The sequence below is a fragment of the Castor canadensis genome, chromosome 2 (assembly GCF_047511655.1).
Source record: "Castor canadensis chromosome 2, mCasCan1.hap1v2, whole genome shotgun sequence".
In the NCBI taxonomy this organism is placed as follows: domain Eukaryota; kingdom Metazoa; phylum Chordata; class Mammalia; order Rodentia; family Castoridae; genus Castor; species Castor canadensis.
The window spans coordinates 157,435,928-157,454,119 of record NC_133387.1 but is presented as its reverse complement, the minus strand read 5'-3'; the positions used below and the strand labels follow the sequence as shown (position 1 = coordinate 157,454,119).

At 35.0% G+C, this 18,192-nt stretch overlaps 1 protein-coding gene across 14 annotated transcripts in view; it reads left to right on the top strand.

The window, feature by feature from the left end:
- Herc1 (HECT and RLD domain containing E3 ubiquitin protein ligase family member 1) overlaps window positions 1-18,192 on the top strand; it is a 218,121-nt gene that overhangs the window by 100,096 nt on the left and 99,833 nt on the right. For 10 of the 14 annotated variants that reach the window (XR_012445504.1, XM_074066147.1, XM_074066156.1 and 7 more), the window contains exons 17-24: window positions 1,908-2,099; window positions 4,456-4,677; window positions 7,462-7,635; window positions 11,284-11,398; window positions 11,487-11,607; window positions 13,237-13,408; window positions 16,378-16,717; window positions 17,485-17,605. Coding sequence is in view for 13 of the 14 variants with exons in the window: in XM_074066147.1 (XP_073922248.1) it covers window positions 1,908-2,099; window positions 4,456-4,677; window positions 7,462-7,635; window positions 11,284-11,398; window positions 11,487-11,607; window positions 13,237-13,408; window positions 16,378-16,717; window positions 17,485-17,605 (1,457 nt within the window). In the remaining variant the exon portion in view is untranslated. The remainder of the gene's footprint in view (window positions 1-1,907; window positions 2,100-4,455; window positions 4,678-7,461; window positions 7,636-11,283; window positions 11,399-11,486; window positions 11,608-13,236; window positions 13,409-16,377; window positions 16,718-17,484; window positions 17,606-18,192) is intronic. The other 4 variants (XM_074066158.1, XM_074066157.1, XM_074066152.1 and 1 more) reach the window with 2 other exon arrangements.

The window sequence follows — 18,192 nt, the reverse complement described above, 5'->3', positions numbered from 1 at the left end:
AGTCCATTTTGCTCTGATTATTTTTGAGATGGGGATCTCATGAACCATTTTCCTTTTCTGGCCTCGAAGTGTGCAATCCTTTTGATCTCATCACTGAAGTAGGTAGTATTACAGGTATGAGCCACCAGTCCCCAGCTTGGTTGGTTTTTGTTTGTTTGTTTGTTTGTTTGCAGCATAGGGGTTTGAACTCAGGCTTTCATGTACTTGCTAGGTAGGCATTCTATTTCTTGAGTCTTGACCCCAACCCAGAGAGTGAGATTTTTATGTAGTGTTTCTTTATCTTTCTCCAGTATTTGCCAGTATTCCTCTTTTCTTTGTGAAATGCTTTCTTTCATGGGCTTATAAGTAGTTACGGTTCTGCTTTTTCTCATCTGTCTCTGACCACTGTGTTTCTCTGGGTTCCCTTGAGGATACTCTGCTTTTTGATTTCAGCCTTCATTTCTCCCTAAAGGGACTTGTGTTGTCTCAGTGCCTTTAACCAACACATGTATGTTAATAACTCCCACAGCTACATTTAGCTGCAAGTTCCTTTCCTGAGCACTAGAGCCTTTCTGTAGTTGCCTACTGAGTATATTTTCTTGGCTATCCCAAAGCAACTAAAATTCAGTATGTCTGTCTCAAACCAGCTCAACTGTGAAAGAAGCTGTGAAGCTTAACCCATAGCTTGTGAGATACCTCCATTTATTCTACAAGTAATTATATAATTAATATGTTCAAACTGATCTCTTCCCTGAATATTGCTCCATTGTATTCAGTGAAATAGTGAAACAACTTTGTTTTAAAGAGAGACATTTTAAGGTGATCTTAATTTTAAAAAGTAAATTTGGTTTAAAAAATATAAAAAAAACCCTTCTATTGCTAGAATGTTTCCACCACAGCTGTGTCTCCTTCACGTAGAACAGTGAAATTTACTTGAGTAAATTTAAAAATGAGACTGAATTAATGGGTGAGAAATTCATAATACATTTTAAGGAAAATAATTATAATTCTATGAATTTATTGTCTTGCAAGATTTGTGTGCTTTTCTGCAAAGTGTCTGTTGGTGGTACTTTCTGAAACTGAGTGAATACTAATATGATGCTAGCTGTCCAGTGGGTGTTCAACAGTTACTGAATTGCCATAAGCCCACCTTACTCGTAGATTTAGTTCACAAACTTTTGACTAGGTGCAGTCAAAAAATAATAATAATAAAATCAAAAGAAATTTCAAAAGCAAAACTTTTAAATTCCTGCATATGCACTATGCAGTTCAGTTGATGTGGAGAAGCTCTCAGTCCTGTATATTGTCAGTTGTGTTTAAATCATTGTATGATCTGCTGAGTGTTTCTGTGCCCTTAATTTTGTAAAAATATGCCTCCCAAAAATTAAATGGTGCTGAGAAAGTAAGGTTAAAGTAATGGTAGTCTTCCTAAGCTATAAAGGCTATCTAAATGTGCTTAATGTAAGTGATAAAGTGAAAATTATAGGTTTGTTGAAAGGTAACACATCTTCAGTGGAAGTTGGCAGTGTTAGGGGAAGAATAAATCAAGCTTCCACAGTATTTAAGACAAAGAACATGAAATAAGATCTACTTTTGGGTGATCAATATTAATGTATACAACAATAAATTTGTGACAGTAATGTAGCCTTCTCCATGCAGCTTCAAATTATGGACACTTACGTATACCAAAGGTATACTTTAGTCTACTCTCTTTCCAAACTCATAAGTTCCAGCTAGAGGTGTGGCTCAAACAGTAAAGAACCTGCCTCTCAAGTGCAATGTCCTGAATTCAACACACACCCCGCCCCTGCCCAGTAACTCTAAAAAAGAAAAAAAAGTTCTGAACTAAAGAAGTAGTTCTTAGTTTCTTTTTCTTTTTAAAATTTACTTGAAATGATGAATTTACCTTGCATTTCTTGCCTTTATAGATGTGATATATGTCTCAGCTGCAGGCAGCATGCTCTGCCAGATTGTTAACTCCCTACTGTTACTCCCGGTGTCAGTGGCTCGTCCTTTATTGAGTTACCTGCTAGATCTCCTGCCACCTCTTGATTGCCTTAATAGACTGCTGCCAGCTGCTGCTCTTTTAGAAGACCAAGAGTTACAGTGGCCTCTTCATGGTAAGTAAGAGCATGAAGTGGTAAATACTACCTTGAGGAAAGTTGTTCTTCTTGCATACATTAAGTAAAATCATATCTGACACTTGGGTGTCTCAGGCAATCAAAAAGATAAGATTATCGTTTAAGTGTTTACAGTGTAACATGAGCAACTGACCTAGGACAACTAAGAAAGTTGCTTGTTATGTGAGAATCACAGAGAAACATCTTTATGATCATCAGGTTTGAATACTAGTTTTTATTCATACTAAGACTTTTTTTCTCCAAATTTCGGCATTGTTGAAATTAAAATGCATCTTACAATGGGTGATAGAAAAGCATGGTCATAATTTAGTTAGCATTATTTTTTTCCTTAAAGGTACTTAAAATAATGACACATTTTACAATCAGTGGATTATTAGACTCAATTTAAAAGTTTTAATTTCTCAAATACAAAGGTTTTTAGTTTTAAATCTCTTTGACAGTAAAATGTTTGACATTTTGGTTACATATATAGATAAGTTGAATGTAATAGATGGAGATTGAGAATTTCCAATTTTTATCTTCCAGTGCTTATAGGAAATAGCATTTGTATACAAATTCACTCTTGATTTGTAAAATGTTGGCGATTCTAGACAATTGCAAACACCTTAAAATATCGTTTCTGAAAGAATATCACTGTATTATCCAGTAGACTCTATCTCTCTTAAGGCTATCAAAGGAACTTCATCACTAAAATCTTAAAACCTTTTGAGTTAAGTGAGACCCCTTGTTTTGTTGGAAAGATGTTAAGATGAGGCATTTAGAAGGTCTAGATTTTAGTCTTGGCTTTGGTAGTGACTTGATTTGTAACCTTGAGATAGCTGTGTATCACTGCTTAGAGCCTTGGTTTCTTCTGAAAAGCATTGAGGCTGGACAGGATGACCTTTAGGGCTCATCTTACTTTAACATTGTATATTTCTGTGACTACTAAATTTAGATAAAGCCAACTTGTCAAGTTTGCAATCACATCAGGATAGCAATTAGGCTTTGTATGGAGCTGCTCCAGGTTTATTCTTCCTTTTTAAAAAAAAAATCTTTTTCTTTCTTTTTGTTTGTACATTTTTATTAAGCATATATTAATGATATAGGGAGGTTTCATTGTGACATTTACATATGTGCTTACAGTATATCTTAATTACATTCAAACTTCACCCTTCTACCCTCCTTTTTTGTTTTTTTTGAGATAGGGTCTTGTTATGTAGTCCAGGTTGGCCTTGGACTTGCAGTCCTTCTGCCTTAGCATCCACCACTCATGGCTTAGTCTTGCTTTTCTAAAGTGTCTTACAATTTTCTAAGAGTCACTATATTTTTGTTAGATGAGTTAGGTATCTTTTATTTTGGATGTCTGTGTCTTGGTTCACAATTGATATTTTTCTTTAATCTTCCTTTTTTATGTTATCCTTTTCTAGTTTTTACTGCCAAAATTATTCTAACCTTAGAACATGAATTTGGAAGAATATTTCCTTTTTTTTTCCTATTTTCTGAAATAATTTGTGTACGAGTTATCATTTTTTGAAGTTTTAGAGAAATTTATTTATAAAATTATCTGGCCTTGGTGGTTTGTTGTATTTATTTGTTTATTTGGGTAGATGGGCTGTTGCAATTTTTGTTTCCTTTCAGATTAATTTTGGAATTTTTTTTTCCAGAAAATGTCATTTTGTTGTTTTTCAAATTTATTGGTATAAAACTGTTCATCATGTTCACATGTAGTGTTTAGAAAGCTTGCTGTAATGTATTTATAGCCTCTATTTTATCCTACTTTAAAAAAATTATGCCATCGGTTCTTAATTAATTTTATTAGAAGTTTTTCCACTTTATTAGTCTTTCTAGATAACTGCTTTTTGGATTTTTAATTTCTATTTTTCTTTTTATTTCACTGTTTTCTGTTCTTTATGACTAAATAGCCCTTTAAAAAAAAAAAGTAAAGAACTTTTAAAAATGAAAGCATGGGTCTAGATCTTAATACAAGCCTTAAAAGCACTAAACAGTGCTATCACTTTGTTGATTTTGGAGGAATGAGCTCAAAGACTTACTAAAGATGATAGAATTTGATCTGGACAATAGGAATAGAATCTACAGGGATAATTTGTCATTTGCTATTTTAATGTTTATCTTAAAACCAGTAACTTCACAGAGGAAAACTTTTAATAGCACACTTATCTGAACATATTTTAAATCATCCTGGTATTCCAGAGACTATATCTAGAAAGTATTGTATGTTTTCATTGTAAAATTATTTTGCATATCTTATTGCAGTGTAATAGATTCGAGACAGTGAGAAAACTTTTGAATCTTAACAGTGCCAGATAAAGACAATTACTACTGATTTTGTTTTCAGGAGGGCCAGAAGTAATCGACCCTGCTGGTGTGCCATTACCTCAGCCAGCTCAGTCTTGGGTGTGGCTTGTGGATCTGGAAAGAACAATTGCTCTCCTTATTGGGCGGTGTCTTGGTGGCATGCTTCAGGGCTCCCCTGTGTCTCCGGAGGAACAGGACACTGCATATTGGATGAAAACACCACTTTTCAGTGATGGTGTAGAAATGGATATCCCTCAGTTAGGTAATGTGTTTCTCTGTAGTATTTAAAACATGTTCCTGTTTGTACCTTCTTTAGCGATCTATTTTTTTTAGTGTTTTTTTTTATTATTGTTGTATTGGGATTACATTGGGATTTACCAAGGATCTTATAATATATCACAGTTGAATACACCCAGTCCATCATTCTCCTTTATATCCCTCTCCCCTCATTCCTGGAATAGTTTCAACAGGTCTCATTTTTTCATTTTCATATATGAGTATGTAATATTTCCACCGTATTCACCCTCCTCTACCCTTTTGTTATATCCTCCCCTCTCCCACTAGGACCAAATCCCAGACAGGATCAGTTTTACCTTCCTGTTCTCCTTTTTTTTTTTTTTTTTTTAAAAAGGCATTTTTGTTTGTATGTGATAGCCATGTAGGGAATTTCATGTGACATTTCTATGTATATATGTATGATAACTCAGGTTGGCTCCTCTCTATTTTTCTCCTTTCTACCTTAGTCCCCTTCTCATGATGATTTCAATAGGTTTAAAAATTCTGTATTTATTCTTGTAACTTTTTTTTATTTTTTGGCAACACTGAGGTTTGAATTCATGCTTGCTAGGCAGGCGTTCTAACACTAAGCTATACTACCAGCCAAAAATTTTATGTTCATTCTTGTATAGAAAATACATCAACCATGTTCACATTCTTTTTTTTTTTTTGATGGTACTGGGGTTTGAACACAGGGCCTCAGGCTTGCTAAGCAGGTGCTCTATCACTTGAACCACTCCACCAGTCTTTAAATTTTTTTTTTTTTTTAAATGAGCAGACTTCATGTCTGCTAGGCAGGTGCTCTATGATTTGAGCCACTCTGCTAGCCCCATAGTCACCTTCTTAACTTCTTTCTTTTACCCTTCCTCGCCCATTAGTGACCTCCCCTTAGTGTGACCTTTTATATATATTGCTTATATTTGTGTTGGGCCTTATATTCCACATGTGAGAGGAAACATTTGGCCTTTAGCTTTCTAAACTTGGCTAACTTTACTTAAGATGATGTTTTCCAGTTCTATTCATTTATCTACAAACAACAAAATTACTTTGATAGATATTTGCAACATTTAGCAGTATAGGGGATCTGATAGTATAATATTCAACCCTCAGAGAAAACATTTAAATCCTGTAGCATAGTGTAGGAGTCTTCTAAATTAAGAAAATGTAAGTCTGGTCCTCTTCTGTCACATTTATCACTTGTTTTGAGCAAGTCACTAGGAAAAATACTTGATTAGTTATGTTCTGAAGCTTGGGAGTTATGAAATTGCTTCACAGAATGTAAGGCACTGTAAGAGTACCTAGCATAACTTGCCAGTGCCCAGTTTTCCAACACCCCTCAGATGGGAGTGGCAGTCTTTTTTTCTTCCTCATTTGAAATATCTTGGGATTTTCCTTACCTTCTTCATCTCCCATTTCTCTACTTGGCTGACTCTCAGATTGAACCTGAGGACTTATCCATGTAGGGTTGGTCCTTTATTCTCTCTGGCCCTCTAATTTTGATTCTGTGAAACAATGAGTTGAATTAGATAGCCTTATATGGTCTTATTAGATCTAGAATTTTATGTTTCTATAATAAGAGAAAAAGACTCAGAGAACATTCACAAAGTAAAGTCCAGAGAGAGAAAGGGAGAGGGGAAGAGAGAAGTAAAGAAGGGGAAAGAGAAGCATGGAGGAAAGGGAAAAGAAAAGAAACAAACCAAGACAAAATGAGAGATGATTTTGCTGTAGGTGTTGTAAGTACGAGAGTTAGGAATGAGGGAAGCAGTTGAAGGTTTTCCTTTCTTTACAATAAGAGTGTGCATTCATTGCTTCGTTTATGAGCCAGAAAGTGATTTTGGGCCGGGCTGATAAATTCTAGACTGGTGTTTATAATACATATGAATCGAAGAAAGTAAAATCATGGGTTTTTAAAGGGATGTTTAATAAGATAAAGAGAGTTCTCTGATGCTCTCAGTGTTTACCCTTCTGGCAGTCCCAAATGATCTCCAAGAGAAAAATAAAACTTCGCCTTCCTTATATTCCTATTATATTCACTCACTATTCTGGATTTAAATATGAATAAAATCAACCTTAGTTTTAACATTATTTTTCAGTATTTAGGTTATAAAACATGAAACAATTAAAGTATTATCTTTTGTTTAAATATTTGCCTAAAGAAAAAGATACTATCTTATGTAAAATAAACATAATAAATCAACTATACTATGGATTAAATTGACTTTTGGTAGACCATCATTACAGCATTTTTTTTTAATTTGAAAAGAATTCTGAATGACAAGGTTCCCATTGAAAAGTTAGGAGCCACGTGTACAAATGAATTATCACTTGAGAAATTGTTCCTCGCTGTCTTTGATCATTTTTGGATCATTCTTAACTAATTAGTCCTTAAAGTAAAAAAAAAAAAAACTTCTGTCTGGTCTCTTTCCCATGGTCCCATTTTTCTCAAAGAGGACAGATACCATTCCATTTTGAATAAAACAGTTTTTTGTTATATGAGATTGTACTGCATGTGAAAGACATTTTCATCCCTGGCGTTTATGTGCCAGAATGCTAGAACTCCTTGAGTGTCACATCCATCTAGGGGGAGTAAGAGGGTTGATGCTACCTCCAACTCGAAGACATTAAAGGACTTTACCTTTGTAGCGTCTACTTAAAATGGTTTGAAATATGTATTTTCATATACATTAAGTAAATGTGGTAAGATTTTTGTTGTAGCTCCAAAATTTATGAGGTTTAAAAATCAGTAACTTAAGAATTTTTTTTTTTTTAGATAAATGTATGAGTTGCCTATTAGAAGTAGCTCTTTCGGGAAATGAAGAACAGAAGCCTTTTGATTACAAGTTGCGGCCTGAAATTGCTGTCTATGTTGACTTGGCCCTGGGCTGTTCAAAAGAGCCTGCCCGAAGCCTTTGGATGAGTATGCAGGATTATGCTGTTAGTAAAGGTAAGATAAAGGATAAAGTGAGTAAATCTGTACTTACCTCACAATGCTGACTAATATATGTATTTGACTAAAGTATTCCCCGTTGTCTAAGTGGATCTTCCCTTTGCAGGCCCTAGTTTAGTAACTGAAAGGATGTGTCCTTAGCAGTCTAATTTACAGGTCTGATGGTATTTCTGCATTCTACAAAACTCTTGCTGCTGCAGAGGGCTGGTAAATATACCAATTTGAGATAAAGGTGTACTATTGAATATAGTAATGAGGTACTATTCAAATATGTGCTGGTGTTTCAGTTTCTAATATTATTTGATTTGTAAAATTAATTTTATGTATAAATTTTTAACAGATATACCTGGTTTATTTTGAGCACTCATGTTCCTTTAACATTGACCTGTATTCAGAATCACACATCTGTCGTTATCCCTTTGCCATGTTATTTCTGTCTTTTAGTTTTCTTCCATTTCTTTGGATTCTTTCCTTCTGTGATATAAATAGTAAAAGTAAATATGTTTTTACTTTTAATTGACTTTTATCTTTTACAAATAAAATGAACTGGAGTACATATTATATTTAGATCTTTAAAACGGCAGTGAGAAGATAGCTTTGAAAGCTTAGTCTCATCCAGGTATTGTGGCATGCACTTTTGGTCCCCACTTCTTGGGAGCTGAGGCAGGGGGACTATTTGAGCTATGAGTTCAAGACCAGCTTGGGTGACATAGGGAACCCTCATCTCAAATTGAGCAAACAAACAAAGTTTAATGTCATCCATCTCATCTGAAGTAGAGTGAAGGGTGTTACTGTAGTTTACTCTATAAATTGAATATCAGCCTCCCTGAAATGGAGTCCTGTTTGATTGTAAGTTATAGCAGTTTTTCAGAATAATAAGCAGTCCTGTCGAGGACATAATTTCTCAAGAACCTGATGTGAGTAAATTTTGTATGTAAGGTTCTCCATGGGCTTTCAGAGTTTCTTAAAGTCAGGCATATTTGTGTTGTCAGTTCTTTCACCCATAAAAGTAGGTAAGTCTGAACTTAGATTTTTGACCGAGGCATACAGAAATGAAATGGATGAACCAATTCAGAATACAATACATATATACATGGAAATGTCGTAATGAAAGTACCTGTGTATCTATCTTAAACAAAAAATGTCTTTTTTAAAAAACAGAGGACAGCTAGATAAAACAGATCCTGTGTGGAGGTTGGTGTGAGTGGGAAGGAGAGGATATAAGGAAAGGGTGTAAGAGGGTGAATATGGTGGAAATATTATGTACTCATGTTTGAAAATAGAAAAATGAGACGTGTTGAAACTATTCTCAGAATGGTGGGAGGAGGAATAAAGAAGAATGAGGGAGGAAGTAAATTTAACTAAGATATATTGTGTGAGCTTTTATAAATGTGACAGTGTACCCCAAGTATAACAATAACATGATAACTTAAAAAAAAAAGAAATGAAATGGATAACCAAGATAAGATAACATTTCTTGACAGCCGGGCATGGTGGCTCATGCTTCTAGTCCTAGCTATTCCTGAGGCAGAGATTATAGAGATTACGAAAATCCCTGTTTGAGGCCATTCTGGGGGGTGGGGGTGGGGCAGAGTTCAGAAGACCCCATGTTACTCAACAAAAGCTGAGTGTGGTGGCCGTGCAGTGTCATTCCAGCTATGCAAGAAGCATAAATGTGAGAGACTACAGCAAAAATACCCACAGCAAAAAAGGCTGGGATTGTGGTTCAAGTGATAAAGTGCCTGCCTGGCAAGTGCAGGGCCCTGAGTTTAAACCCCAATACTGCTTCCTGACATTTTTTTTTTTTTTAAATCTCTTGAGATAGGAGTCTTAAGATTAGAACAAACAAAGTTAAGCTGGAGCTTAACATTATCCAGGGGTTTTTTAAAATTTAGTTTTGTTTTTAAGTAAATCTATCAAATGCACAATCTGTCAGTCACTCTGGGAATGGAGTGCCTAATAAACCGCCTACCACAATTGAATATATTCTTTTAAAGGTACAGTGTGCCAACATAGAATGAGGAGAAAAAAATAAACTTGACTAGTCCTCATCTAATGTTGTGATTTGGGTTTTCAATTACATATATTCATTTTTACTCATCTTGTGCTCACAGAATCTAACATCATAGCTTCAAATATTAAAAATATACATACTTGAATAATTTATCCAGTATCTGTTAGGATGTCTTAACAGACAGTATTCAAAACTAGACCTTTTTTTGTGGTATTGGGGTTTGAACTTAGGACCTTGTGCTTGCTAGGCAAACACTCTACTGTTTGAGCCACACCCTCAGCCCTTCCTTGCTTTGGGTTTTTGTTTTTTTTTTGTTTTGTTTTGAGATAAGGTCTCATATTTTTGCCAAGGCCAGCTTGGACTGTGATCCTCCTATTTATGCTTCTCTTGTAGATGGAATAATAAGCATATGCCACCATATTCAGCTCTTTTTGTTGAGATGGGATCTCAATAACTTTTTGCCCTGGCTGTTGTCAAACTGTGCTCTTTACCTCCTGAGTAGCTGGAATTATAGATATGAGCTATCATGCCTGGCTCAAAACCAGACATCTGATTACAGTTCTTTTCCATAAAAACTCATATAATTTTTCTTTCTCAGTATATACCAACTACATTGTAAATACATTTAGATTTAACTTTGACTTTTCTCGGATCACATATCTGGTACACCAAGAAAGCCTGTCTAGCCCTTCAAAATACATATGGACTCTGACCACTTCTCATTACCTCCCTTGTTCCTGTTCTGTTCTGAGCCACCATCATTCATCACATAAATTACTGCAGTAGTAACTTCTGCTATTGCTGTCCATATAATCAGTTTTTTGGGTTTTTTTTTAAACGCAAGTCAGATAATGACGTATTCTGTTCAAAGCCTTTTAATGCTGCTTCTCATTTTCCCATAAGTAAAACCGGGAGGATTTGTACTGGTTTGCAAGACAAATGTGTTCTAATCCTTGGACAGCTCCCTCATGTCTTCTTCTACCACTCTTGTGCCTTTATGTACTTTGTTCCAGCCACCTTTGCCTCCTCAAACCCTCTCACTATATCTTATGCACTAGTTTTTCCTGAAGGGATACTTTTTCCCCATGGCTGCTTTACCTTCTTCATTTAGATCTCTGCTCAAACGTAATCTTATCAAAAACTTTATCAGATCTTGCTGTATAAAATAGTAATACATACAGTGTAGTACTCTGTATTCTTACTTTGCTTTATTTTTCTCTATAGCACTTACCTGTCATTAGTCTAATGTTTTGTTGTTGTTTATGTGTGTATGTGTGGGTTTTTTTTGGGAGGGGGTTGTTTGGTGGTACTGGGGAGTTGAACTCAGGGCCTGGAGCTTATCAGGCAAATGTCCTACTACATGAGGCCACTCCACCAGCAGCATTTACCTGTCATATTAATGTTTTTACTTAGTGTTGCTTCTGCCTTCCCTGACCCCAGCAAGAATCTAAACTCTGTGAGATCAAAGACTTAGTTTTGTTTTCTGCTATATCCTCAGCACCTAGATAGTATGAGTATTTGTTAAGTAACTGTTTATATAGGTGATAAAATTCACATGTTGAATAACTAAAGCTATTAAAATTTTCTCTGAACTGTTTTCTGAATAGTCAGTGTATCATTTTTATTTTCAGATTGGGACAGTGCAACTTTAAGTAATGAGTCACTCTTGGACACTGTGTCTAGATTTGTTCTCGCAGCACTTCTGAAACACACGAACTTGCTTAGTCAAGCATGTGGAGAAAGCCGGCAAGTAACTTAAAAACTATCCTCAGACAAATATTTGCTTTTATGCTGTTAGAATTTAGTAACTTGTCTATTTTGGCTCTTCATTTAGATACCAACCTGGTAAAAGTTTATCAGAAGTGTATCGTTGTGTATACAAAGTTCGAAGTCGTTTACTTGCTTGCAAGAACCTTGAATTTATTCAAACTAGGTCATCATCACGAGACAGATGGGTAAAGTTGGAAATTAATTAATTTCTGTGTTTTTCTTCAGTCTGTGAGCGATAGCTCCATTATTGGTTTATGTGAGAAAAAAATGTGCCTTGGTTATTTGAGTAGTGAATTTTCTAGTGAAAAAAATAGAAAAATGAAAGATTTGAGGTTTGCTTCATCTTACTGTTATCAAGTGTGATAGGGCTGCGAAAATAATAATCTGCATAAATAATCGGTAATGAGAAGATGAACTGTCTAGATCATAGGAAATAATTACTCCTCTTTTTTTGGCAGTACCAGAGTTTGAACTCAGGGCCTTGCTAGACAATTGCTGTACCACTTGATCCATGCCTCCAGCCCATTTATTCTTTCTTATGCTGCTGAGGCCACATTTGAATTATCCTGTTTAATTTAGGATGCCAGAAATTATGAGGGACATTAACAAATACCTTGGATTGCTAAGATAGCCAAAAACCCTCTTATACAAGAATTAGAAGGTATCAAAAATGTTTGTTCTAGAGAATTGAAAATAAAGGAGAGGGACTTGTCACATGAGAATCAGCTTCCTTATGATTAGAATTATCTACTGCTGAAAGTGAAGATTGAAACCATTATCAAGGATTGTCCAAAAGTAATTCTTGTAACAAAAATGAGATGATTTTTAAAGTGCTTGGTGGTCCTGTATTATCGAAAAGAAAGCCTGGTACCCCATCTTTATAAGTGCTTGCTTTGAAACTTAATACATCAGATACTTTGCACACTATTGTTTTATTCTTAGTTTAAAAAACAATACAAAACTATCACTGCATTTGTGTTATAGTAGACTTTTGGCATGTACTGATTTAGTATTTGTGGATATGACTGTTTGAGAGTGACCTTGAAGGTCTATGAAATGCATTTGCCATTTTATTTAAGGCTCGAATTTGAAACTCACATTATGGGGGTAAATGACCCGTATAAGTGAGTCTTACTGCCCAGTAGCCCCATCTGTGTGAAATTTCTAAGTTATTTACAGGGCATGAATCACAAAACAACTTTTATCTTAGATCTAATTAAAAGTTTTCCTTTGTGCTTTATCCTGAAATTTGTGAGACAAACTACATATTGCTACGGTATTTGTGACTCTTTGGGTACTTGTTGTTTGGACTCTTTCCTTTATCTAGATAACTACTTAGTAGCAAGACCACTATGGGAAATAAAGTTAACATTGTCCTTAATAGAGTTCTATTGTTGGGGATTTTTCAGGGGCAAAGTTAAATTAAAATAAAGGTGCTTTAAATTTAGAGTTATTAAACATTATTATATAGAGTAATAACATATACAACTTGGAAGAAACAATGGAATTATAGTCATGTTCTTTTATTCTTAGTGTCCTGTTCAATGCAACTCATTTTAAGTTGCAGCCATGTAATTTGTAGCTGAATAGCAATGTAAATGTGAATCAATATATAACGTGACATTTAAACCAATATACTGAGGAAGAGAGATCACATGTATGTCTATGTATATATTTTGTGTCCATACATTCTTTCTAAACTTTAAGATTTATGCAGTACATATTTTGGGTTTTGTTTTAAAAGTTAAGGTTTTATGAAAGTTTTGAAATTTTTGAAAAATATATTCATTGTAGTTTCTGATAATTTCTGTAAGATCCCAGACAACCAAGACTCTGCAGATGCTGATTCTCAGGAGCGTTCATTTACCCGAACCATTGATGAAGAAGCGGAAATGGAGGAACAGGCTGAGAGAGACAGGGAAGAGGGGCATCCAGAGCCAGAGGATGAGGAGGAGGAACGGGAACATGAAGTGATGACAGCTGGCAGTAAGTACATCTTTCTTTCTTTAGAAATAAACACCATGACGTTCTTTTTCATGGGAAAACTGACTTGAAAGAGAAAGGGAAAGCATTTGCATAGTTTTTCTAAAAGAATCTGACATCATACTGGTGATCTAAATTTGTGTTAGCCAACATTTCAGTGCCACAACTGTGCTAGTGCTATTCTAATGCTTTTGTATTGCATGTTGTGGTCTGAAAAGTTGTGGAAGCAGGCATGCTGTTCTATGAGCCTTGTACATGAAATGACACCCTTGTTATTGAGGTTTGTTTTTTTTTTTTTCTTTTTGGTACTGGGATTTAAACTCAGGTCCTTGTGCTTGCAATACAGGTGTTCTACCACTTGAGCCATTCTATCAGCCCTTATTGAGTAGTATCATTCAAAATACTTCTCTGGGGGAATCAAGTTGTCCATCAGCCTTGCAGACCTCTATGTATGAGGAAGAGAGCCCTTTAGCAGAGCCAAATTAAAATTACAAGTTTCAACTACACTGCTATTTTAGTAGGGAGCAGGAGATGACAGCAATGGTAAGACGAGCAATGGTGTAAGAATACCATTGAGTGGGTGAATGAAACTTTTCATACTTTTATATTCCAAGGCTCCAGATATTTTTTAAAGGTAATTATTTATATGTTTAAAGAGAAAGAACAAAGCCTTAAAAAACATTTATTAGTATCTTTTGAGTTATTTGACTATTTGAAGTCAAAGTATATTTTCAATCTATAGCTTAAAACATGGCCAGCTATGCATTTGGTGTTGAGACTGTATAAATCAATCAACTTGACTTTTTTTTATTGTTAATTTATCTGTATTCTACATCCTACTAAAAATAATTTTGAGATTTCTCAAAACAAGACTAAAAATCATTTAAATAAGAAGAAAAAGATAAGGTCCAGATGGAGAAAAAGACTGTGAAGACAGTAAGGAGGAATAATTGATTTAGAAACCTAGGCTGAGGGAACTTTTACGGTTGAAAGTGAAAGCTTACTTTAAAAATTCCTGGACACAAAGACCAAAGAGGATAGATAACACAGTAACAAAGTATAGCTTTCAATTACAGTAAAATAAAGCACAATCGTTTGGGGAGTAAAAAATTTTATTGTACTATAATAAAATACTATAAACAGTAGCTATAATGTTTGGGCACCAGTTATACATTGGGCACTGAGTCAATTGATTGATTCATAATTTTCATGACAGTCTCATGAGGTAAGTTCTAGTTTTATTCCATTGTAAAATGGATGAGCTGAGGTTTAAGGAGGCAAAATTATGTGTGTTGGACCATTGTTAGTAGCATCTCGAATTAGAACCAGGACTGTTGAAATTATATTACTTTTATGTGAACTACTGTCACTGATTTCTACTTCTGGACTCTTGAGAATGTTTGTTGCTTTGATTTTATAGAAGTAAAGGACGTTTAACAATATCATGAAAATATTATAATAATTACATAAATACACAGATCCTATTTAAAAGTTTTTATTTCCATATTGACAGCTGAATCTAGTATTTTACCAACTTTTCTGCCTGGGTTCCCCATTAGGAATTCTATCTTTACTCTAAATGTGAGCAAAAAATTCTTTAGCCATTGTGAAATATCTACTACTATAGCATTAGATAGCCTCAGATCCTTGCTAACTACAGTAGTGTTTTCTACTTGTGAATTGGGGAAGTGCTGGCATCAAATGGACCTTTTTGATGATGCCTCTGACTGCAGAGGTAATCTTGCCTATGGATCATACCCAGATTCTGTTTTTGCAAAGACCTCAGGTGCATGCATTTATTTAATATGTTTAAGATATAGTAAAGTCTGTATATTAGAATTATATAGACTTTAGAAGGAGAGAAGGGTTTGTTCATTATATGTAGTATTACTTAAATTTTGTCCATTTTCTTTATAACCTGACATTTTTCATAAGGTCACAAACATTTAATAAAGTTATTTTTATCTAACCTATTGCTTCATAAGGTTTAGTGGTTTTTAAAATCACCTGGAAGGCTTGTTAAAACAGATTTCTAGCCTATATGCCTAGAGTTTCTAATTCAGAGGTATGGGATGGGCCTGATATTTGCACTGCTAACAAGTGCCCAGCTACTGCTGCCACTGCTGTTGCTGCTGCTGGTCTGGGAATACACTAGAACCACTGTTCTAACTCATTAGTAAGATTTGAAGTTGTAGGGGAAAGTGAGATCCACTCTACCACTCTTCAGTTTCTGCCTCTCTTTGGTTGGATCTAGGAATCAAATTAATACTAGAGCTAATAAGAAAAGTACACAAGTTTTATTAATTTTACATGTACATGTAGAAGAAGAGAAGAAGCCTGAAGAAATGACCTTACCTTGATGCTTTTATAATTCATAAATAAAGAGCAATACAATTGTAAAGGAATGATAGTATAAATGGATATCTGGACTAGGGAAATACATTTTAGGAATGTTTCCAAAAGATATATTGGATGGGGGGGTTGTAGAAGCAAGTGAAGATAAGGGTTACTTAAATGATTTTACTTATTCAGATTCATTACAGCCCCAGTTACAAGTCTCTGATGATCAGGGCTGTTTCCAGCCTTGGTATGTGAAGGGGATCCTTTCCCAAAGAAGCTACGTGGCTTGTCTCATGTACGAAAGACAGGCCAAATGGCCTCTTCTAAAGTTACAGTTCCTCAAGTAATTCTAGCTTGAAATAGTGTGTCGGTTTGGCATATTTTAAGATGGCCTGTTCTTAATGCCTTCAAAATAGAATCAGCTAAACAGAATTTATATAGACATATGAATATTTCCTATTATAATTTTTATGAAAAGTATAATATTTTGATACATTTTGATATAACTTTAAGCTACTATATTGTGTATTTAATGTCTAAAAATAATTTTTCCCCCTTTCAGTAAGTTTTTGGTCAAACTTTTTGACTATTTTTATTATATTTTCTTTGCTCTTCTCTCCCCATGTGTTAAGACCTTGTTTTTGTGTTGCGTGTTACAGAAATCTTTCAATGTTTCCTCTCAGCTCGTGAAGTAGCTCGTAGCCGAGACCGAGATAGAATGAACAGTGGGGCAGGGTCTGGGGCTCGAGCTGATGATCCACCTCCACAGTCTCAGCAAGAGCGAAGGGTCAGCACAGACCTTCCCGAGGGTCAGGATGTGTATACTGCTGCTTGCAACTCCGTGATCCACCGATGTGCCCTGTTAATATTAGGAGTAAGTCCAGTGATTGATGAGCTTCAGAAGCGAAGGGAAGAAGGACAGTTGCAACAGCCTTCTACAAGTGCCTCTGAAGGGGGTGGACTTATGACCAGGTGAGCCTAACTGGAAACTTAAAAATTTACCCTCTTCTCTTTGTATTGAAATGGTTTATTCTCAGAAAGTTACAGTGTTCTGAAATTAACAAAGACACAGAGCAAGAAATTGACTAGGATGAGTTTATTTTTATTTTTTATTTTTATTTTTTTTCACAATATATCAAAATTTATTAGATGTCATTAAAGTGATGCTTAGAGGGAAATTTCTAGTTTTCCCTGATGGTTCCCTCCATCCCTCTTTTCTTTGGTAGGACTGGGATTTGAACTTAGGGCTTCATACTTGCAAGGAAAGCACTCTACCCCTTGAGCTACACCTCCATTCCATTTTGCTCTGGTTATTTTAGAGATGGGAGTTTGTTGAACTATTTCCCAGGACTGGCCTTGAACCCACAATCCTCCCAAGCCTTCCAAGTACCCTTCCTTCATTCCTTCTTTCTTTTCTTTCTCTCTTTCTTTCCTTTCTTTCTCACTCTCTATTTCTTTCCTTTCTTTCTTTCTCTCTCTCTCTCTTTTGACTAGGATGAATTTAAAGTAACATAAAACAGTGAACAACAGAAGCTAAAAAACATAAATTATTTGCATCTTTTTGTACTTCAGTGGTCTAAGATTATTTTGATATAATTGAAAAGGTCTTTATGCCTTAATTAGACAAGATTTCTCTTGGACAGATATAATTAATTTTCACTGTGCAAGTATTATCTCTATGCTACCAGGTCCACTAATAGTCCCAAATCAAAAAACTTCTCTTTGTGCATGTGCAACAGGAGTGAAAGTCTTACTGCAGAGAGCCGGCTAATCCATGCAAGTCCAAATTATAGACTAATCAAATCGAGGAGTGAATCTGATTTGTCTCAACCTGAATCAGATGAAGAGGGTTACGTATTGGTAGGTATACCTAGATTCATTACAGAAGCATTTTTGTTTTCATGGCGTAGGTATATAAGGCTTTGGTTAAAGTAATTTATGTTTGTTTGGACATACAAAACTTTTTTTAAAAAAAAAAATCCCTTTAAAAGAAATAAGATAACTATATTGCATGAATATTTATAACATATGTGTTAATGATTTTTATCTTTATCTCTGACTTCTTTCTAAGCTCCAGCTTTATGTACCTGACTCCTGAAAGGACATTCCACTGAATGTGTCCTGATCTTCCAATCCTCCCCTATCTAAAAGTGAATTCATCTTTCTCCCGAACTTTCTTCTCTCATATTCCCTATTTTAGAAGGTACTATTTATTACCTAGGCTGGAAACCTGGGATCATTGTTAATTCTTTGTTTTCTTATCTCCTGTTTTCTTCATACTCTCTCCCTAATCCAATTAGTCATCTTGAAAATTTAACCCTTAATATTTCCAACAGTATCCTCTCCATCTCTCCTATGACTCCTGTTTTTCAAACCTTTCCTTTTCTTTTGTCTGCACATGTGCAAGAATCTCCAAAAATGGTTGCTTACCTCTTGTCTTGTGCTCA